Source organism: Zootoca vivipara, chromosome 6 (genome assembly GCF_965207765.1).
Source record: "Zootoca vivipara chromosome 6, rZooViv2.hap1.1, whole genome shotgun sequence".
In the NCBI taxonomy this organism is placed as follows: domain Eukaryota; kingdom Metazoa; phylum Chordata; class Lepidosauria; order Squamata; family Lacertidae; genus Zootoca; species Zootoca vivipara.
Window position 1 is genome coordinate 52,963,382 of NC_142589.1, and position 22,188 is coordinate 52,985,569.

Below are 22,188 nucleotides of genomic sequence, written 5' to 3' on the forward strand. Positions count from 1 at the left end.
TTGAGATGGTGGTGAAGGAATTAAATGCAGTCTTTAGCTCAAATGCATCAGGCAGGCAGGCAGGCAGGCAGGAGTCCTGAAAGCCTCTGGCTGAACCTCTGACGGGCCTTGGGGGTGGGTGGCGGGTGGAGAAGGTGTGCTTGCAGTTTTAGTTTAGCTGAAGTTCCTCTGAAGTCACAGGAAAGCCCAGTGCTCCCCCCAAGACTGAACAAAACTGGACACATCCCATGATGAGGAAAGTCCAACGTTCAAAGCTCAGCTTGGCGTACAGAGCACGAAGTGGAGACACAAACAAGGAAACTCCCACCTCAGACTGAGAGAGCAGCTCATTTCCTGCCCCCAAAACCACAGTGTGATTTTTTAATTATGTTTTTACCACTAGTAGCAGTAGCAGCAGCAAAAGTACGGTGGGAGAGCTGCTTCATACCAGGGCCAGACAGTTGCTCCATTTAGCTCCAGCATTACCCACTTTTGACTGGCAGAAGTTTCCTGCCATCTCAGGCAAAGTTGGCTCTTCTCTACCACCCACTCCTGTAATGGGAAGCGCCAGAGATTGGAACCTGGGACAAGCTGCAGATGAAGCACATGCCTAACCACCAGTGCTGTGGCTGTCCCTTGCAGGTTCTCGCCAACCTCACAGAGACGTCAACAGGCGAAGAGTTTCATCATCTAGGCCATGGGACACCAACATGACACCCATGGGTTCATTCGGCCCCTCAAGAGGCCTTGCCTGGCAACCAGAGTCCCATCTCCAGCACTGAAATTAGGCTTGGAAGCAGTTTCCTATTTCTATTCTTTTTTCAGACTTGTGAGGGGGCACTTGGGGGTCCAGCTGGGGAGGGGAATTAACTCTCCCCTCCTCAGCTGAAAACAACCCTCTGCCCTTAGGGCACACCTCACAGAGTTTCCCTCTTGGGTTTAAATTATGTTTGTTTATGAAGTAAGGAGGGACAGAAAATATCTGTCCGGATAAAACTTGATTAACCAATTCTGCTCTTTGTAGCTGAGCAGGAGGCACACGAGGAGTCCAGGGCACCTCAAAAGTTTGGTGACGATCCCAACAGAGGCAGGGCCCTTCTCACCATGCACAGCAGAAACTCAGAAAACTTTGAAGCCATTCAGTTGTTATGTCAGAACCTGAGAAGAGCTTGCTAGATCAGGCCCATGGCCCAACTGGTCCTGCATCCTGTTCTCACAGTGGCCAACCATATGCACCCATGGGAAGCTCACAAGCAGGACCCAAGCACAAGAGCCCTCTCCCCTCCTGTGGTTTCCAGCAACTGGGATTCAGAAGCATTGCTGCCTCCAACTGTGGAGGGCAGAGTGTAGCCATCATGGCTAGTAACCACTGACAGCCTTCCATGACAGAGGAAGCAAGCCCTAGGGGCAGCATTGGCGTGTCAGGAGGAGTGCCACAGAAACTGTGTCTCACCCTCCTGCGTCTACCTGAAGGCACCTTGCTTCAGCAGCAGTGGGTTCCAACCACTGACAGCCAGTGTGGTGTAGTGGTTAGAGGGTTGGACCAGGACCGGGGAGACCAGGGTTCAAATCCCCTCTTGGCAATGAAGCTCACTGGGTAAACATCCACCAGCCACCGCCTTTCTAGTTCACTGGGTTGCTGTGAGGATAAAATGGGAGGAGGAGAATCATGTATGTCACATTCAGCCCCTTGGGAGGAAAAGTGGGATATACAATGGCAACAAATAAATTAAAGGGACGAGAGTCATGTGAACAACCAGGGCTTTTTATTTGTGCATCACAATCATTTGTTATTGAGAGAGAGAGAGAGAGAGAGAGAGAGGAGGAGGAGGAGGAGGAGGGGAGGAGGAGGAAGAAGAAGAAGATTACAAGACATTCCAAAGTGTTTTTTTACTGTTCCATGCACTTTAAAACAGCCCACTCCTAATTATGGGACAGCGACCTCAGAAGGAAGGAAAACCAGCATCATCCAGGGATCCCATCCCATTAAAAACCAAACTCTCACGTAATTTACAAAATGTGCAAAGTTATAAGATTACAAACAATAGTTAAAAAGCATTTTGCTTACTAACATGAAACACCACTGTTCCGTGATGTATCATAATATAACCAGGCATACGGGGTTTTCTGGGTCCAGGTGGCTCCTGCAGCACACGGTGCTAGCCTGGCCGACCCATCCCTTTGGCACGTGGGAGAAGGAAGGAGCAGGTCACAGCACCCCCGCACCCCCCCCAAAACACTCATGGGGCAGGGGGTCTTGTACTCTGCTCTCTGCCTTCTGCCAGCCGCCACCTGGGATGGCTTCAGCGTCAACCACTAGAAGGACCACACGGAAGAATACATAACGTATACAGAGGGATACAATATGCATCAACAGATCAACTGCTCCTGGCCTGCAAGTGAATCACACACTTAATTTTTTAAAAAATATATACGCAGGAACCAGGAGCAATTGCTATATATTCATTACCGAAAGTATCTATAACCGTTAATATCGGACTTGCCAGTCACTAAGACTGAGCTGCTAGAGGAGTAGCGAGCACTGAACTCTCCACCCCATATCTAGAGAGGCCTCCTCCTACGGTGCTGGAGGGCGTCTGGAGGTCAGGGGAGTGTGGGTGCCCTTTGAAAGCTGGGAGAAGGCAGGAGGGCAGTCAGAGCACAGACAGTGCTCTCATGGCTTCCAGTTGTCAGAAGTTTTTTTTTTTTTTAAACTCACAGCAATGTTATGGGAGAGCCTGTTATCCCCTTTTGCCAACTTCACCCTTGCTCGGACGTGCCATTGCTCTTATAGGAAGAACAAGCCTTGCCTCTGAACAAATGCTTGAAGGGGAGGGAAAGGTTGTCCCTCCTCATCCTAATTGCTCACTGGCCCGTTCAGGCCTCAAAGCTTCAGCTGGTGTTTGAGAAGGGACCTTCCCAGGGGAATCGCAGAATTACAAAAGTCGGAAGAGACTCTACAGGTCATCCAGTCCAACCCCCTGCAATAATACAGGAAGAGGACTTCCTCCCTCCAGGGCTTTCCCCTCCACCTCACACCCTGGGGTTTTGGGACTTGTAAGTGAGGATTTCAGCAGCGAGCTGCTGGGGGTCAAGAAGCTGTGGGAAGCGGCTCATGACCGCGTCTACTAGGTGAGGGTGGAAGATCCCGCACAGGCGGGTGTGCACGTTGGCACGCTCCTTGGCAAAGTGGTCTGTTGCAGCCCACTGGCAGGAGGCCTTGTCGTAGGGCAGCTGGTGGCCCCTCAGCCCCTCCCTGGGGGCTGTTGGCTGGTAGGGCTCGGACCAGTACTTGGGCCCCAGCTCCAGGGAAGCCCTTGAGTCAGCAGGCAGGCTGTATCCAGGCAGGCAGGCAGGGAGGGCCCTGGCAGAGGAGGAAGGCACCTCTGGGTTGTAGGGCAAGAAGCCGGCGCCAGAGCCCGCAACGGACTTGTGGTAGCCCTGGGGCTGGTAGCAGTTGTAGCTATTTGACTCAGGGCCCAGAGGGTGCGGGTAGGCGGGCCTCTGCCCCATGCAGTGGTGGGGGTGAGCGCTGTGGCTGCCTGGGGGGCTGGGCCACATCTCAGACAGCTGGCTCTCCAGGGAGCCGATGCCAGAGTCGAACTGCTCCTGAGACACGTAAGAAAGGGAGTCCATGTGGGGAGAGGCGGGAGGCGGCGGCTGGTACCACTCTGCAGGCCGGTAGGTGCCACCGCCGCCGCTCTTATGAGGGGTCCCTTTGAGCAGGAGGTGTGTGGGGCCTTCCCCGTGCTTGGCTTTGTGGGTGGAGCTTTTCTTGTCCACGGAAGCCTTCTGAAAGTGGGTCTTCTCACTCTCAGGGGGCAGGGAGCCCAAGGCTTCTACCTGGGAGGGCTGCCGGCTCCCCCTCTCCTCCTTGGATGTTAGCACGCCCCTAGTCGGGGAGAGCCTGGCGTTGGCGCGGAGCTCATCAGCCACGGAGCGCTGCAGCTGGTTGAGGCGCTCCGGGTGGTAGAACTTGCACTTGACGCCGTAGGTGCATTTCTTCCCTGGAAAAGGAAGGGAAAGGGGGTTGAATGTGGGGCAGAAGTACCGCAGGAAAATAGAGGGAGAGAGTTTGGTGCCAGGGGTGGGTGAATGGGGAGTTGAAAAAAACAACAGCCTTACCATAAGGGCACTGCTGCTTCTTGTGCTCAGGAACCACCGGCTTCTTCCTCAGAAAGTTGTCCAGGCTGGGTCCGTGACGCCCAAGTGGATCATCGGGAAGCATGAACCTGGAGGCAGGCAGCACACACCCTGGTCAAGAGCAGTCGTTCCCAGAAACCATGATTCTCCCCCAACCCCCCACAGCCAGCGACAAACAGAAAACCCAAATGGCCCCTGAAAAGAAAAAGAGGGTTGTTGTTCCAACTTCTTTGGGGAGGTGTTTCCCCTGCCCCCCTCCCGGGCTTGTGCCCAGGAGTAATCACCGAGAAAGCCCAGCTCCTTGCCATGCCTACCCAAACCTTTTGCACGGATGGGGCAGTGTATTTTGGTTCTGCTGTCCCTGGAGACGAATAGGGCACTGGAGTCCTACTCCTGGCCACCACCACACCTTCTGACCTAATTCTCCATCGACCAAGTCTAGCTTCCAAGGTCCCACCAGGCATGCTGCTGTCCTCGCCCCAAATAAAGCTTATCTTAGCAGCCATGTAGGCTGGAGACTCCAAAGAGTTCCTCAGCTCTTCACTCCCATTCTGTGTCCAGCCACATTCTCCTCCCAGGCCAATTTCCTCGAGCGCCCCAAGGGACCTACTTGTCATTGACGAACGAGTACATCAGCAGACGCTTCTCGATGAACTTCTTCCACTCGGGCCGCTCCGCCTGCAGGTCTCGGTAGACGTCATTGGAGACCACGATGCCGTCCGACTCGTAGGCCAGCTTCACGATGAAGCGGTCGTCGTAGCAGACCACCCGCTTGCCCCCCACACGCCGGGAAGGCGTGAAGACAAGGATCCTCTTCTCCTCAAGGTCGCGAAGGATGTGCTGGTCTGCAACAAGACACACCACGGTCACCCTCTACCTAAGACAGCTCTTGGAAGGGCAGGCATTTGCGGAAGAATTCGTGAGCAAGAGCAAACCAAGTTGGCAGGAGGCTGGGGGAGGCCAACTCTCTAGAGCTGGAAACTGAGAGATGCAGCCTGACCTAGGTAACACTGCCTGCTGCTCACACCCCCAAGCAGTTTTGTTCCATTCCCTACCCAAATGAGAACTTTCCCTCTCTCTCTCTCTCTCACTCAGATGCCACATCACACCCTGCAGATTTGTTTGATTTGAACCCTACTCTTTCCTGGATCTTGGGACATGCAATGCGCGTGTGTGTGGAGGGAACCCAAATTAAAGCAAGTCTTAAGAGATCAAATGTCCAGAGTCACGAACCTTTAACATAAGAACATACGGTGAGCCCGCTGGATCAGGCCAATGGCCTATCTAGCCTGGCATCCTATTCTCACAGTGGCCAACCAGATGCCCCAATGGGAAGCTCACAATCAGGACAGGGGCACAAGAGCCCTCACAAGAGGTTGGCGGCCTCCTGGGAAAACGAGTTCTATGGCTTAACGATGTTCTGTGTGAAAGACTTTCTTTTCTTTTACCTTTCCTAAATCTTTGCCATTAGAACTTGCCGTAGCAAGGAAAGCTGATAGCGCTTCAGGAAAATGTTAAGAGTGGGATTCTGGAGTGTTTCTGTAGGGTGGCGTTCTGACCTTGGTGCATCTCGACATCCTTCTGGTTAGGTGGAGGCAATTCAGGGCAACCCAAGAGGCAACTGGGGTGACTATTTGGGTGGGACAGCCAAGCGTCACCTGACATTTCAAAGTATATGGGGTGGAGGGTGGGCAAGGCAGAGGAGTCAGCCATGATCTATCCTATCAAGTGCATTCAGTCATCAGCTCAATGTCAAATGAAAACAGACACTCCCCTTGCTATAAGTCTCAACCTACTTAACTGTGTCCAGGTGCTCAACACATACCTGTGATTGGGACGTCAGGCCTCGGCTGCTCCTTCCTCCAGGACGGCACAAAGACAGTGATGTCTGTATGTCCTCGGTCAAGGAACCACTTCACTGCCAGAAAGATGCCCTGGCAGGAGAAGACATCTTTGTCCCCATGGCTGCAAGGATACAAAGATTCGCAGGTTCAGTGTTCAGGTTCCCATGTGACCTGTGTGTCACGAAGGCAGAGGAAACCTCAGAGGAGATCCACTGGGCAAGCTCTGTGCCCTGCTGCTGTTTGAAGCCAAAACTCACAAGGAGATGCCGAACACCAATGAGCTCCCCCCTGCTGCTGCCGCTGCCATTGCCACCTTCCTTCCCCACACCACTGAGATGCCCCTTGACATCATTATTGAAGTGAATATTCCTTATGTTAAATGTTGAATTGAGCCCTGCCACCCAGTCCAACAACCGCTAAGAAGAGCTAGCTTGATCAGGCCAAATGCTCATCTAGGCCAGTATCCTGTTCTCACAATGGCCGGCCAGATGCCTGTGGAAAACCCGCTAAAGGACCCAGGTGCAAGAGCCCTCTCCCTTCCTGTGGTTTCCAACAACTCATATTCATTGCTGCTTCTGAAGGCAGAGCATAGCCGCCATGGTTAGTGGCCCTCAATAGCCCTCACTGCCATCATGGTTTATAAATGATACAGATACACAAAACAAAGCAAAACAAAAATGAATAAATCTAATTCTTTTGAAAAACAGTTCCTCTGAAAATATGTTTTTATGTGTGCCTGGGGGTGGGGGTGGGGGTGGAATCACAAGAAAAGTCTGCTGGATCAGGCTAATGGCCCAAGTAGACCAGCATCTTCTTCTCGCACTGGCCAACCAGATACCCATCATGGGAAACGTGGAAGCAGGATTCAAGCATGAGAGCACGGTCCCCCTCCTGTGGTTTCTAGCAGCTGGTATTCAGAAGCAATGCTGCCCTCTTGACTGTGGAGGCAGGACATAGCTATCCTAACTAGTAGCCATTAGCAGCCTGCTCTTTTGAGTGGAAGAGGTCTGTTAAAGCACTTTTGCCTCCAGGCTGGACATTGTGAGACCTGGATCTCTGCCCTGCCCTTTCGCCACTTGTCCCCCCCCATCCCTTTTGTTCTCTTGCTGATCAAATGGAAATGGTCTCCGGGTTAATGTACAACAGTGGATACGGATTGAGCTCCTGCAGGAACTAGCCTTGGTAACACAGGGCAGACTTTTCTCGCCAACTAAGCACCTTTTCCAAGAGGAAGTGGAAAGGGGGAGTTGGGAGCCGAATCTGTCCTTCCCAACGCCAATCTTTCCAGCTGGGGGCTCAAGGACATGCACATCGACACAGTGCAAAGTTTTCTAACCCCACCTAAGCTTTGAATGCCAGGAGCACTCAATCCCTCCCAAACTAGTAAACAGTGGTCTCCCCTTAGGCATGCACAGAGCACAGCCTCTTCCCTGTGGAGTCACTGCATGCGGCAAACCTCTCCCCCGCTCACAATTCTGACATGGAAGGGGAAGAACTTCCAGATTCCAACCTCTCCCACAAGCAGCAGCCAGGTCCAGTGCTCCTCTCTAGGCAACAGTCCAGCACCAACAGCTTACGTTCCCTGGGCAGTTTCATCAAAGGGTGAAATCCACTTCCTGTCCAAGGCCTTTGTGCAATTAGCACGTGCGCCAAGCAGGAAGGAAAAAAAAGGACCCAGCAGCAGTGAAGCTGAGAAATGCTCCCCCACAAAGACCCCTATAATGCAGCAATATTTGCATAGGCTGAATATGCTAATGCCTTCTGGCAGAAAGAATGTTCGTTCCCATAGCTTTTTGATCACCCACACACCCAAAAGATTTAAATTAGGGGCCAGGTGGGGATGATCATAGAATCACAGGATTGGAAGGGACCCCAAGGGTCATCTTGTCCGACCCCTTGCAATGTAGAAATAATCAATTCTGTGTCCAGGGCAGCTGTCTATCAGCTCCATCTGGTACGCAGGCTGAGACCCTACCTGCCTGCAGACTGTCTAGCCAGAGTGGTGCATGCTCTAGTTATCTCCCGCTTGGACTACTGCAATGCGCTCTATGTGGGGCTACCTTTGAAGGTGACTCAGAAACTACAACTAATCCAGAATGCGGCAGCTAGACCGGTGACTGGGAACGGCCGCCGAGACCACATAACACCGGTCTTGAAAGATCTACATTGGCTCCCAGTACGTTTCCGAGCACAATTCAAAGTGTTGGTCCTGACCTTTAAAGCCCTAAATGGTCCAGTATACCTGAAGGAGCGTCTCCACCTCCATCATTCTGCCCGGACACTGAGGTCCAGCACCGAGGGCCTTCTGGCGGTTCCCTCGTTGCGAGAAACCAAGTTGCAGGGAACTAGGCAGAGGGCCTTTTTGGTGGTGGCGCCTGCCCTGTGGAACGCCCTCCCAACAGATGTCAAAGAGGAAAACAACTACCAGACTTTTAGAAGACATCTGAAGGCAGCCCTGTTCAGGGAGGCTTTTAATGTTTAATAGATTATTGTGTTTTATTTTTCTGTTGGAAGCCGCCCAGAGTGGCTGGGGAAACCCAGCCAGATGGGCGGGGTATAAATAATATATTATTATTATTATTATTATTATTATTATTATTATTATTATTATTATTATTATTATCACAGCTAAACAATCCTTGACAGAATTCCAGATGGGAAGAAAATATGGCTTTCTATTAAGAGAGTGTCTTATACTTCCATGGGGCGCTGATGTCTTTCCCAGAGCTTCCTGTTATGATCATAGTTTCTAGAAGCTGGCCTTTCAAAAGCAAGAGAGTAACAGGAGGAACTTCAGGAAGCCACACCTGCCCTGGGTGCCCCTGGTGGTTCCAAGGTCTCCGTAGCCACAGGGCAGGCAGGATGCTCTCTTGGCTTCAGGGCCCCTTTTCCAAAAGGGCTCAAGGAAGGACCGGCAGCGCTTGCTTATCGGCTGGCTTCCTTCCTGCAGTGTCTCTGGGGAGTTCGCGAAATAGAGCTTCATACACAATAACATAATGATAGAATGCAATGCAATATCTGTAACAATTTCTAAGCCTGAAGGGCCCCAAAGCCTGGGAAAATGATGCCTGGCACCAAAAAGACCTCCTCCAAGCGCCAGGCAGGTCTCTTTGGGGAAAGTGTTCTACAGCCAAGGGGCCACAACTGAAAAACTCCCTCACGAGCATCAGAAGAGGTCCTTAGCACTGAAATCAAGGCCTGCCCAATGAACAGGTGGATCCTTTTTCTACACCTAGGTAAAGCCCACCAGCCCTTGGAAGGAGCCCAACTAATCCAAACACCAACCCCTACTTCTTGCAAGAGGTCAGCTGAGATAATTGCTTTCAAAAAACAGTTCATTTTTCTCCCTTTCTTGCCATGCAAAGACAATTCTGCTTGCAGAGAGGCCAGTGCCTGTACCTGCCTGTGACCAAGTCACTTGTCCCCTTATCTCGGACAATTTATTTGTTTATTGCGTTTATATCCTCATTTGTGGGATGCTCTCCCCAGGGAGGTTCGGCTGGTGCCTTCATTATACACCTTTAGGCACCGGGCAAAAACGTTCCTCTTTAACCAGGCATTTGGCTGATTGATATCCAATGCCCTTTTAAAATGTGTGTGTGTGTGCGTGTGTAGGGGTGTTATTGGGTTGTTTTTGTTTTTATTTCTATAATTTATTTCATGTTTTTATATTGTGATTTTATGTTGTAACTGCCCTGAAACCTGCGGGTATAGGATGGTATATAAATTCAATTAATTAATTAATTGATTATTATTATTAATAATAATCTTTTTTCTCCAAGGAGCTCAAGGTGACATGTACATTTTACTCCTCCTCCTCACTTAGTCCCCACAACAACCCTGTGAGGTAGGTGAGGCTGAGAGGCAGTGACTGGCCCAAGGCCACCTGGCGAGGTTCATTGCCAAATGGGGATTCGAACCCTGGTCTCCCACTTCTAATTAATGTAGATGCAAAGATATGAACAGAAATCCTTGCTAACAGATTTTAGGCTGTCTGTATAGCTAGATCAGGCGGGCTTTATTCGCCAAAGGCAGGGAACAGATGATTTAATCCGGTAGCAAATCTTTATTTCTTTTCTTTTTTAAAAAAACAAAACTGATGGGCTGCAACTATTTTTCCTGATGCTGGAAAAGTGTTTGATAAAATATATTGGTAGTTAATTTCTGTAACTTTGAAAAAAAAAGTGTGTTTCCACAGGAATTTATGAATTGGAGTAGAATGTTACACCTCTCTCCCCAGTCCTGGGTGGACTCGACCAATGGAATTCATCTGAGTGAGTTTGGTTTAGAGAGGGCTGCAAGGCAGGGCTAATCTCTTTCACCCGTTATATTCATGGTTAGTGCCATTAGGGGTGTGCAATTTGCCAGAACAGGGAATTTAAAGCAGCTGTGTATGCCAGGGTGGATAAAAATCAATGATTTTTTTAAAAAAATCAAAAAAATCGGATTTTTTTGATTTAAATCGGATTTTTTTGATTTAAATCGATTTTTTTGATTTAAATTGGATTTTTTTAATAAAATGCTTTTTGTGGAAAACATATTACCATCCAAAGGTTATTCCATCATGAAATAAAGATTAGTTTTTTAATTTTGTAGTATAAGGTTGTATATGTTTAATTTTGGGGGTAAATAAATTCCATTAATCCATTCACAATGTCATGCTCTTCCAGAGGTTTTTGTAAGATTATTGGGCAGTTTCTCTGCCTACAAGATATTATCACAGGTGCTTGGTTTACTTTTGCAGTTCTCAAAACTGAATTTGACTCAACAGAGATCACATGCCTCTTCTTCACAGCAAAAATGTTATAACATGAACAGAGTTGAGAAAAAGACCTTAATCCTATTGTTCTACAAACCTATGAATACAGAAGCAACCCCTTCAGTGCTAAGTTTCAAGAAGTTCAGTGAATAGAATAGAAACAATATTTTTCTGATTGTTTGGAGTGGACAGTATTTAAGTTTTTCATGTGTAGGCTGGGCTGACAGTCTAAGTTTCTTAAAATATATATATATTGTTTTTGTTTAGCCAAATTAGTTAACAAACATGGATGTTTGTTTAAGCAAATAACATTTGCTGAAATGTTATTGTTTCAGTTGAATAAATCTATTTAAATTGTTATTATTAAGGTAATGATTATTTTTCTCCTTCCTAAGTACAACAGTAAAGTTGTCCAAATATGAATGATTAACCTATTAAACTGGGGATAAAAAAACTAATATGAAAAGTTGTTATTCTAGAAATCTTCATCTACTTGCATATTAAAGTTATACCAGCAAGAATTAGTCTTTATGATTTAAATCAACTATGATTTAAATCAAGCCTTACTGACTAGTGATTTAAATCGTGATTTAAATCGTGATTTAAATCAGTTTGATTTAAATCAAATCCACCCTGGTGTATGCAGATGATTATTACAGTATTTATTATTAGCAGACTCTAATAGTCTATATAAACTAATAAAATCTATTAATTTTTGCCTAATTATGCCTATACAATGAATTATTTAAAACCCAAATTCATGCCATGTGACTAACTGGCAATTTTGTTGGTACCTAGAGGTAACATATTTAAGTATTTTGGATCCTAGAGATATTTCTCAATTAATTAAACTGAATTTGAACAGACTGACGACAGAGATATCTCTTGATTTGGAAAGAGGGACTTAGACTTAGTATTGTGGATAAGGTTAATATGCTTGAATTAAATATTTTGCCGCAGATAATTCATGTGTGCTTTGTAGTATTCCTTTAGATATTCCCCAAGTGTATTCACATGGGTTTTTAATGTAGCATTTAGGAAGTTCATTTGAGGGGGACCTCTCAACTTCATTTCTCACCCAAAAAGATGAAGCTGTCAATATTGGAAGGAGGATTTACTTTTCCACATCCTACTTTACATCATAAGACAAACCTTTTAGCTTATGCAAATCTCTTTTTCTGCAAGTACCCCATGGGTAGTTTTGGAGATGACCTACTTGGCACCCCTGTATGGGTGGCTGACATAGCTGCCAAGTTTTCCCTTTTCTCGCGAGGAAGCCTATTCAGCATAAGGGAATTTCCCTTAAAAAAGGGGATAACTTGGCAGCTATGGTGGCTGATGCGTGGACATGGAGCTTTAAAGCATGGACTGTGCCTGTAAAACACGGAGGAAAGGTAAGTGTGGATAATCCCTCAGTGCAAGGTGCTCTAATGCAGGCATAGGCAAACTAGGCCCTCCAGATGTTTTGGGACTCCAACTCCCATGATCCCTAGCTAACAGGACCAGTGGTCAGGGATGATGTGAATTGTAGTCCCAAAACATCTGGAGGGTTGAGTTTGCCTATGCCTGCTCTAATGGGAGAGGAGGAAAAGCAACATTAAGAACATAGGAAGAGCCTGGTGGATCAGGCCAATGGTCTATCTATCTAGTCCAGCATCCTGTTCTCACAGTGGCCAAACAGGTGCCCCCAAGGGAAACCTGCAAGCAGGATTCAAGCACAAGAGCACTTTCCCTTCCTGCAGTGTCCAGCAAGTGGGATTCAGAAGCATTGCGGAGTCCAGCTGTGGACTCAGCCATCATGGCGCAGAGCCATCAAGAGCCCTCTCTCCTCCATGAATTTGTCTAATCCTCTTTCAAAACCACCCAGTTGGATGTCATCCTAGAGTGGATGTTTTGAATAATTTCTTTCAAATTATAGAAAATAGAAAGTCATTTTAATTCTTTCCCCTTCTCTTTGGTGCCCTCTGCTCTGGGCCATTATTGGGGTCCAATGATTACGCAGACATGAAGGTGGTGGCTGGCTGGTAGAAGAACCAGAGTTCTATCAGAGACAGGGAAGGGAAGATCTCCCAGGGTGAGAGACAGGGGGGTATTAAGGAAAGCTCCCAGGTGAGAGCTGGGAGGCTCTACCACTTTCTGCGAGCAACAAGAGCCGCCTTTGAGAGAAGACTCTGCATTTTCTTTTCTCTTCCTCTGTTTTTGTTTTTAGTTAGATTAGGTTTCTAAAATCTTATTGTATTATGAAATAGCTTTAACAAAATCTTATAAAAAATAAATTTTATCTATCTATCTATCTCAGGAGAAATGTCAATTTTCCAGGGGCTCCTGCTCACCTCCTCCAAACCCTTTGACACTAAACCTTCCTGAAAGTTGACAGGAAAGAGAAAGAGAGAGTCGATATTAAAATATAAAATAGTATTATGGGAAGCAAACCCCACAAGTCAAAACTGAAACTTTCTTGAGGATCTAAGAGCAACTAACTACCAAACCCTCTTCTCCTTATTGCAGCTGCTGGAGAAAATTTGCATGCTGTTTCCTAGAAGCCTCGTGTGGTGTGGAAAGGCTTGCGAAGGAGCCCAGCAGCCTCATCTGATGTGGCAACAACTGTGAAAAATTCCCTTAGAAGGAAGTGCAGGCCAATTCTCCTCCACTCACCCCTCTGAGATTTGCATATAGTAGCCTTGAGTATTATCCAGGGGAGGGTGAATCAAGAACGAACACAGCAGTTCGTCATTCCACTCTGAACAGGAAGCTGGCTCTGAAACTGCCCTGCTCTTCCTGGGTCCTGGTGGCTGCTTGTTTATATAAAAATAGCAAGGCAAAAAACAAACAAACCTTAGAAACAAAACAAATCAACAGCACACTTGTGTAGGACTTGTATCGCCCTCCACCCTGCTCCTTTAGGAGGGTCTGATGGACAGGGAGAAGCAGGCAATAAAAAACCCTGAAACTTTAACTGTGATCAAGGAGCAACTGCTGTTTGCCCATTTCCACCATAAAAAAGAAAATAGGCCCTTGCTGGATCAGGCCAGTAGCCCATCTAGTCCAGCATCCTGTTCTCACAGCAGCTGACCAGATTAAGGTTAGCAGATTTTTTTCAATGAATCCGGGGACACTTTTCAACTTCAATGGATTTTGTATGGGGACTGATGTGTAAATTCAGGGACTGTTCCTGGGAAACGGGGACATCTGGTAACCTTAGACCAGATGCCCTAATGGGGAACCAGCAAGCAGGACCCGAGTGCAAGAAACCTCTCCCCTCAAGAGCCCTCTCCTCCAGGAATTTGTCTAATTCTCTTTTAAAGCCATCTGGGTTGGTGGCCATCACTTTCTCCTGCGGGAGCGAGTTCCAGAGTTTAACTATGCTAAGTTCCTAACACCACCAGTGCCTTGGCGCAAAGGGGGCAGGAGGTATCCGAACACTACAGTAAGGATGCTGGGCAGTTGCCTATTTGAGGGGGGTGGGGTGGTCGGAACCACTATGATCCCAGAATGAATTACAGTACATGCCATTCTCACCTCCACTACCCTGATCAATGTTAGAACTTCTAACAGGCTCTCAACCTCAGGCCAGGTGAGGAAAAGCTCTCTCCCCTTGAAGGACTGCAGGGATGTCCCCATTCTAGCAGCTAACTCTCAAATCAGCACTGTTTTCCTGGGGTACCTCTCCAAAATCAGAGAACATCCACCAAGGACTGTGTATATTCTCTGCTACAAGGGTACTCCAGAATCAATCACACAGAATTTGGCATTCCAGAATCGTGGCTTTCAAAACCAAAGAGCACCAGCTCAGAAGTACTGGTAATCGAGAAAAATGTTTTCTCCCATTGGCAGAAACATGGGAGTTTGCCACTGCTTAACTTCTTAAATGACTGGTGCTTAAATCTGTCAACAAGCCACAGCCAGTAACTTGGGAGTTGCTCCCCCAAATTCCACAGTTGAGCAGGGTGAAGGTAATACACTCAGCTCATAGTTTACTCAAAGAGGAACTCCAAGGAGTGCTGGCACAAATAAAGGTTTTAGGATTCTTTTGCTCAGGGTGCCTTCAAGAGAGGGGCTACATCCAGGCCTTCTCTACAGTGGCCCTGCAGTGTTTCTGGGAAAGGGGCAGGTACATTTTGGGTCCTGGAAACTTATGAATCAGCACAAAGGGTAGTTTTGAGGCAAGTGTTTTATGCTCTCTTAATAACTGGAAGGTTTTAGGCGTGGTGGGCGGGTTAAAACAAGCAAAGTAGCAAGGACAAATCTGCCCCAAGACATGTCCAGAACTCCTGCAGGGGGAAACTGGCCTTCCTACCCCACAGTTGTTGCCTCTTCCACCTGAGAAGGCCCCCCCCCATTTGCTGCACCCCTTCAAAATCAAATCAAAATCAAATCAAATCAAATCACAGCTCTTAGATGTGCAACAACCACAAGAGAGAAATGATCACTATAGAGCAGGGAACCTGCTTGGTCAGATGCTTCCTTACAAGCATAATTCCGTCATAGAAATCCAGAAATCAGTGTTCCAACTTGTCTGTGAAAGCATGAAGAAGCAAACTGTATGCTGCCACCACCTCGTTTAACCCTGGAGTAAAATTAACTTGCCAGGCAGATTCCTTTGGCTTGAAACTTAATGTTAAAAAAAAAAGTTAGGTAACTCTCCTCTCAGTGGAAGGGTTGCTGTTTCAGGAGGCTGACATCTTTGCCATCAGTTCCTCTCCACTCCCCATCTGCGGCTGCTTCCGCCCCATCCCTCAGGAGCAGAGACCCCTGGATTGTATCACCCACTGTCAGGGGACAAGATATGATACAATAACACCCACCCCACCACAACAACACACCAGGTCCCCATTGTAATTTTTGCCTGGATTTTATTGTCACACTGGGGAGACCACCTCAGCTGACAAGCAGGATATAAATATAAGACCACCAATACTCTGGTTTCTCTTCAGATCATATAAATCTTTCACCTTTTATTAATAAATATAAGACCACCATATCTACACAGGGCAGGATCCTGCCCTCTGGACAAAACAGGACACACACACACAGGCCTTTCCCTCACAGCAAGGCAGAGGGTCCTGCCCACAGTGAGAGGAACTTGTAGCACTAGGCCCTCCCCTTGGCTGAAGGAGGTGGACATGTTGGTTCTCAAGCAGCTTATTTCTTGCAAAACAGCAGAGCATGGCTTGGCAGCTGTGCAACACGGGTCCTGGGCAATCTCCGTGGCCGCCTGACGCCTTTCAAATGGCTCAAGGCTAGAAGAGGAGCAGGCCAGAACCTCTGCCCACAATAACAAGCGCCACAATAACAACTCTTGCCCCATCACTGGTCAGAAGGAAAGAAAGCCTGTCCCCTTTCCTCGGGCGCAGGAAGGAACTTGACAGCGTGAAAAAAAAAAACCAACAACCACCCTGCTTTTCAGAGCCATGTGACATCAAGCTCTGTCAGCGGCCAACGAGCCAGTCATGAAACCACTACAGAGGGAAAGTACACAGAGATTGAGAGGATGGGGAAGGAACTAGGCCACTCCCTAGAATATTGACACCTGGGCTGAAAAAGAACAGCCAGGTTGGGCATTTAAGGTCTCACTCTCTGCTTATAGGATCATACAACTGAAAGGCACCCAAAGGGCCATCTAGTCCAACCCCCTGCAAGGCATGCGCCACAGTCCCAGCAAGCGCCTCCCACGTGGTAGGGAGCGAGCCACCACAGACAAGGCCCTACCTCATGGCCACGTTGCTCCCGTCGATGACGATGGGGCGCAAGTTCTCTCCGTCCTTTCCCTCCAGAGGTGTGGCACGGGTGGGGCTCTGGTTTGCTGCACCCCCTCGTGGGACCAGCGGTGCCTCGGGGGCCTCCTGGGGCGCCTCAGCAGGGTCCCTCTCCCCCACGGCCATCCCATGCTTGACCAGCTCCCCAAGGACTGTGTTGGTATCAGCGTTCAGGCCGTGCTTCTGGAGGACGGCCAGGATCTGCTCGGAGGAGTAGCCCAACTTGCGGAAGAAATCCACTTTCATCTGCATTTCGGTGGTGTCCTGCTCCAAGGAGCTCCACGACTCCAGGTCTGCGTCAGACTCCTCTGGGCTTGGGCCCTTCAGGCTCATGTAGCCACTCTCCTGCATGGAGCTCCCCCCGGGCTCCTCCTGCCCACTGCCACCAAGGCACTTAGCTAAGGGCAGAGGGTCAGGCCAGCGGGCAAAGCCACCCGGAGGGGCAGTGGAAAGGCCACCCAAGTTCATCGTTTTTCTCCTCTGGTCAGAATCTGTTCCTCATTCACATGCCAGAGCTGTAAAGGAAAAGAGAGCAGCTGTTACAGCCAGACTTCAGGAGGGAGTCAGAGGTCCAGGCCAGAGCACTCCTGATGTGCTTAGGGACACTACTAAACAGGAGGCTTCACGGGACAGAAACAGGCAGCAGAGGCCCACTAAAGAATCTCGCCCACTTCCCAGTCATGTGCTTTCCCTAACCTCGATCCAGGAGGCACCTCCAGCCACGGCTGCCCCACCTGGACCCAGGAACTCGCCACTTCCGCCCCGCCTCGGTGACTCTACAGGGAGGATTAGGGGGGCGAGTCGCCCCCGATCGCTCCTCGCCCCCAACGGAGACGCGCGGGGGACAGAGTTCAACTTCTGCTTCCGCCTAAGGAAGCCGAGGGCGCGGCCTCGCTCCCCACCCCCTCCGCTGTCACCTGCCGGCGCTCGTGACCTTGACGCAGCCCCGGCCAGACCAGCCGCCACGGTGCTGGGCGCGGGGCAGGAAGCGCCCCGTTTCCACCACCGTGGGGGCGAGGCAGCGCACTGGGGGGCCGCTCCAGGACACCCTTTTAAAGCCGGATCGCCCCCTCCCCCAGGACACCCGTTCTAAGTTGGATTGTCCGCCCCCCCCCCAAAAAACCCAAAACAAAAGCCAGGCCAGGGGTGGCGCTGCTTCCGCGCCCAGCCAAGCCGTGGCGCTCCTCCCGGCCAAGAGGGCTCCTTACCCGGCGCTTCGCCCCCGCCGCCGCTTCTTCCCCTCCTTCTCGCTCTCCGGCTCGGCGGGGCCCGCGCGCTCCTCCATGGGGCCGATGCGGGGCCGGCCGTGGCTGGTGCTTTATAGGGCGCCGGGCTGGTGGCAGCCGAGAGGCAAGGCGGGGAGGAGCCGGCTGCCGCTTCCTGAACCGCCCTCCTCCCCGACTCGCCCCGGCCCCCGGCTCCGCCTCTAGCTCCTCCGACGGCGACGGCGCGCAGCGAGGACGCGCGGGGGATGCACGGCTGCCCGGCAGCGCCGCGCGGAGCTGCCTCTGTTGCGGGCGCGACTCGAGCTGGTTCCCGCGGCGGCCGCAGCTCCCGGCTCTGTCGAGAGCGTAGCCCACCTCGCCGGGTTGTGCGGAGGGAGAGGACCTAGTACGCCTGCCTGAGCCGCAATGCATAGCTGCCAAGTTATCCCTTTTTTTAAGGGAAATTCCCTTATGCTGAATAGGCTTCCTCGTGAGAAAAGGGAAAACTTGGCAGCTATGCCGCAATGGTCATTTCTTAGGTCGTAAAATTTATACACCACTTGATTGAAAGCAAAACAAAATCTCCAAGCTGTTTACCAGGAGAGCAAAACAAGATTATCAGTAAATGCAACTCTTTAAAATGTTGCTATTAGTACTGTACAGTATATAAATGCCATAACAACTTGGGACCAGTTTGCCAGCGAGATCACCTTGGCCCACATGTGCCCACTCGACTGCTTTGATCTGATGCTGTTAAAGATGCCGCATAATTCCTGTTCCACATTTGTAAGAAATCAATCTCTTGTGATGGCAGGCACCTACACTTAGGAACTCCCTGCCTGTTGAAAGCAGCATAATTATCATAGGCCTACACTTTATACACTTACTCGCCTTTTCTCTAAACTAAAAAGGCCCAAATGCTGTAGCCTCACAGGGGAATTGTTCCAACCCCTCCAGAATATACAGTTGTGCCTGTTTTGCTGGTGTTGCATGTGCAATAAATAGCATTTCAGAGAAAGCAACCTTTGTCGTCCTAACTACATCATCATAACCACCTGATGGCGTGTATCTTTCCCACCTGATCAAAGAGAAGGCAGCATGGCATAGCGATTAGAGTACTGAACTAGGACTTGGGAAAGACCAAAGTTTGAATCCCTATCCAGCCATGAATATCTTCTTCTTTGGCGATCAATCGTATCCAAGTAAGATTGTCTTCCATAAACACGATTTTAACAATGGGTCCGTAAGTGACTGTGGAGGCCAATTCTGGATCCACACGTCCTTCCACAGTGGGGACATTGGTTTCCGGGTGGGAGTTGATCACGGTGTGGATTTGCCAAGCACGCCTTCCTCTTAGCACGTTTATCCTTTGCGTCCCCTCAGATCAAGTATCTTCAACTTCAAAGTTCCCCAAGGTTCATCTAGTGCAGGCATCCTCAAACTGCGGCCCTCCAGATGTTTTGGCCTACAACTCCCATGATCCCTAGCTAACAGGACCACTGGTCGGGGAAGATGGGAATTGTAGTCCAAAACATCTGGAGGGCCAAAGTTTAGGGATGCCTGATCTAGTGCATAGGTGCCAACTCCCTGGGGCCCTGGGTGCAAGAGCACCCACAAAACTCCCCATGAAGGGGTTGGGCACCCACAAATTTCGGTTGAAGGACCATGCAGGCACCCATGGTTGCAGGGCCAAGCTGGCATTCCTGATCTAGTGCAACCCTCTCTTCTTCTTCTTCTTCTTCTTCTTCTTCTTCTTCGGCGATCACTCGTAGCTGAGTAAGATTGTCTTCCATAAACACGATTTTAACAATGAGTCTGTAAGTGACTGTGGAGGCCAATTCTGGATCTACATGTCCTTCCACAGTGGGGACATTGGTTTCCAGGTGGGAGTTGATCACAGTGTGGATTTGCCAAGCGTGCCTTCCTCTTAGCACATTTCTCCCTTGCATCCTGAGTTCAAGTGTCTTCAAAGCGCATGACACCTTTGGTAAAGGCTGTTCTCCAATTGGAGCGCTCGCAGGCCAGTGTTTCCCAGTTGTCAGTGTTTATTCTACATTTTAAAAGATTTGCCATGAGACAGTCTTTAAACCTCTCTTGTTGACCACCAGCATTGCGCTTTCCATTTTTAAGTTCGGAATAGAGTAATTGCTTTGGAAGACGATCATCGGACATCCTCATAACATGACCAGTCCAACGAAGTTGATGTTGAAGAATCATTGCTTCAACACTGGTGATCTTTGCTTCTTCCAGTACACTGATATTAGTTTGCCTGTCTTCCCAAGTGATGTGTAAAATTTTTCGGAGACACCGTTGATGGAATCTTTCAAGGAGTTGGAGATGGTGTTTATAAGTGATCCATGTTTCACAAGCATATGGTAAGGTTGGTAGTACAATAGCTTTGTAAACAAGCATTTTGGTTTCCCTGTGAATGTCCTGGTTCTCAAACACTCTGCACTTCAATTGGGAGAAAGCCGCACAGAGCTCAGGCGATGCTGGATTTCGGCATCAATGTTGGCCCTTGTGGAAAGGTAGGAGAAGTGATCAACATTTTCCAACGTTACACTACTGAGTTGGATTTGTGGTGTTGCAGAGGGGTTGTTTTGTACTTGTTGGTGCAGCACTTTGGTTTTTTGGATGTTGAGTGATAGGCCAAGCTTTTTGTAAGCTTCTGCAAAGATATTTGTAACAGGCCCTACGTTACAGCCGCATCCGTTCCAACTCTACAGACAGAGACTCTCACCTAAGAGATCTACAGCAAACCTTTTTAGAACTAAAATATCCACCTGATGAAGTTAAACAACAGATCAACAGAGCCAGACTGATACCCAGAGAGAACTTGCTGCAAGACAGACCCAAAAAAGAAAATAACAGAACACCACTAGTAATCACATACAGCTCCCAAGTTAAAACAGTACAGCGCATCATCAGAGACCTACAACCTCTCCTAGACAATGACAGTTCTCTTTCTCAAGCTCTGGGAGGAAGACCTTTCATTGTCTACAGACAGCTACCCAATCTTAAACAACTCATCACCCACAATAATACCACCACCACCAGACTTAACATGGACACTGGTACCAGAGCCTGCAATAAACCCAGATGCCAACTTTGCTGCCACATACACCCGGACAACACCATTACTGGCCCCAGCAACATCAAACATACCATCTCAGGACTATTTAATTGCTCGTCTTCTAACATTGTGTATGCCATCAAATGCCAATAGTGCCCTTCAGCTCTCTATATTGGACAAACAGGCCAAACCCTACGCTAAAGGATGGCTGCCAAAGGTAAAGATGCCCCTGACCATCAGGTCTACTAGTAGTGTCCGACTGTGGGGTTGTGGCGCTCATCTCGCTCTATAGGCCGAGGGAACCAGCGTTTGTCAGCAGACAGCTTCCGGGTCATGTGGCCAGCATGACAAAGCTGCTTCTGGTGAACCAGAGCAGCACACAGAAACGCTGTTTACCTTTCCGCCGGAGTGGTCCCTATTTATCTACTTGCACTTTTGACGTGCTTTCGAACTGCTAGGTGGACAGGAGCTGGGACCGAGCAACGGGAGCTCACCCCGTTGCAGGGATTCGAACCGCCGACCTTCTGATCAGCAAGCCCTAGACCAGGCATGTCAAACCTGCGGCCCTCCAGATGTTTTGGCCTACAACTCCCATGATCCCTAGCTAGCAGGACCAGTGGTTGGGGAAGATGGGAATTGTAGTCCAAAACATCTGGAGGGCCGCAGGTTTGACATGCCTGCCCTAGACTCTGTGGTTTAACCCACAGTGCCACCTGGGTCCCGCCAAAGGATAAATGGACATAAATCTGACATCAGGAATCAGAAGACAGAGAAACCAGTAGGAGAACACTTCAGTCTCCCAGGACATTCTATACAAGATCTCAAAGTAGCTGTTTTATTACAGAAAAATTTCAGAAACAGACTGGAAAGAGAAGTTGCTGAATTGCAACTCATTACCAAGCTTAAAACCATGGAGAGACCTGGTCTGAATAAAGACATTGGATTCTTATCTCATTATACATGATGAAGCTATCTTTAGCCATCTCACCCATTGCTTTTTCCTGCAATACCAATTGCAGTCATTAACAGTCGTCAACAGGTTTACAACTTCTATCAGCCAATCACCCATTCCCACCACCCTTCTGAGTAATACCCCTCCCCACCCTCTGACTATACATAAGGGTCTGGTGACTTCTGTTTCAGTGTATCTGAAGAAGTGTGCATGCACACAAAAGCCCATACCAATGACAAACTTAGTTGGTCTCTAATGTGCTACTGGAAGGAATTTTTTTAATTTTTTGTTTCGACTACGTCAGACCAACACAGCTACCTACATGTAACACACAACACACACACAACCCCCTGCAGCGCTTCTTTCTTTCTCTCCCCAGCCCACCTCCCCCCCCCCAATCCCTCCTCCTCTCCTCCCCAAAGCCATGCAGCCGCAAGCAACTCAAATGGAGTGGAAAATGTCCAGTGGTGGCAGATC

At 48.9% G+C, this 22,188-nt stretch overlaps 1 protein-coding gene across 1 annotated transcript; it reads right to left on the reverse strand.

Moving 5' to 3' along the window:
* Nucleotides 1–1,725: 1,725 nt before the first annotated feature.
* Nucleotides 1,726–18,103, reverse strand: ZC3H12A (zinc finger CCCH-type containing 12A). Its single transcript, XM_035120033.3, has 6 exons — nucleotides 17,690–18,103; nucleotides 16,435–16,996; nucleotides 5,948–6,087; nucleotides 4,733–4,967; nucleotides 4,105–4,211; nucleotides 1,726–3,986 (listed from the first exon to the last, which is right to left on the reverse strand). Exons 2-6 carry the CDS (start codon nucleotides 16,947–16,949, stop codon nucleotides 3,013–3,015), a joined length of 1,971 nt encoding a protein of 656 aa, XP_034975924.2. The 5' UTR covers nucleotides 16,950–16,996; nucleotides 17,690–18,103; the 3' UTR covers nucleotides 1,726–3,012.
* Between the last annotated feature and the right edge of the window lie 4,085 nt (nucleotides 18,104–22,188).

Coding starts and splice junctions, on each gene's coding strand:
- ZC3H12A (XM_035120033.3), bottom strand. CDS start 16,949: ATGAACTTGGGTGGCCTTTCCACTGCCCCTCCGGGTGGCTTTGCCCGC. Junction 6,088..16,434: donor GGGAGCAACGTGGCCATGAG/GTAGGGCCTTGT, acceptor GTATCCTTGCAG/CCATGGGGACAAAGATGTCT. Junction 4,212..4,732: donor TACTCGTTCGTCAATGACAA/GTAGGTCCCTTG, acceptor GCCTGCCTCCAG/GTTCATGCTTCCCGATGATC.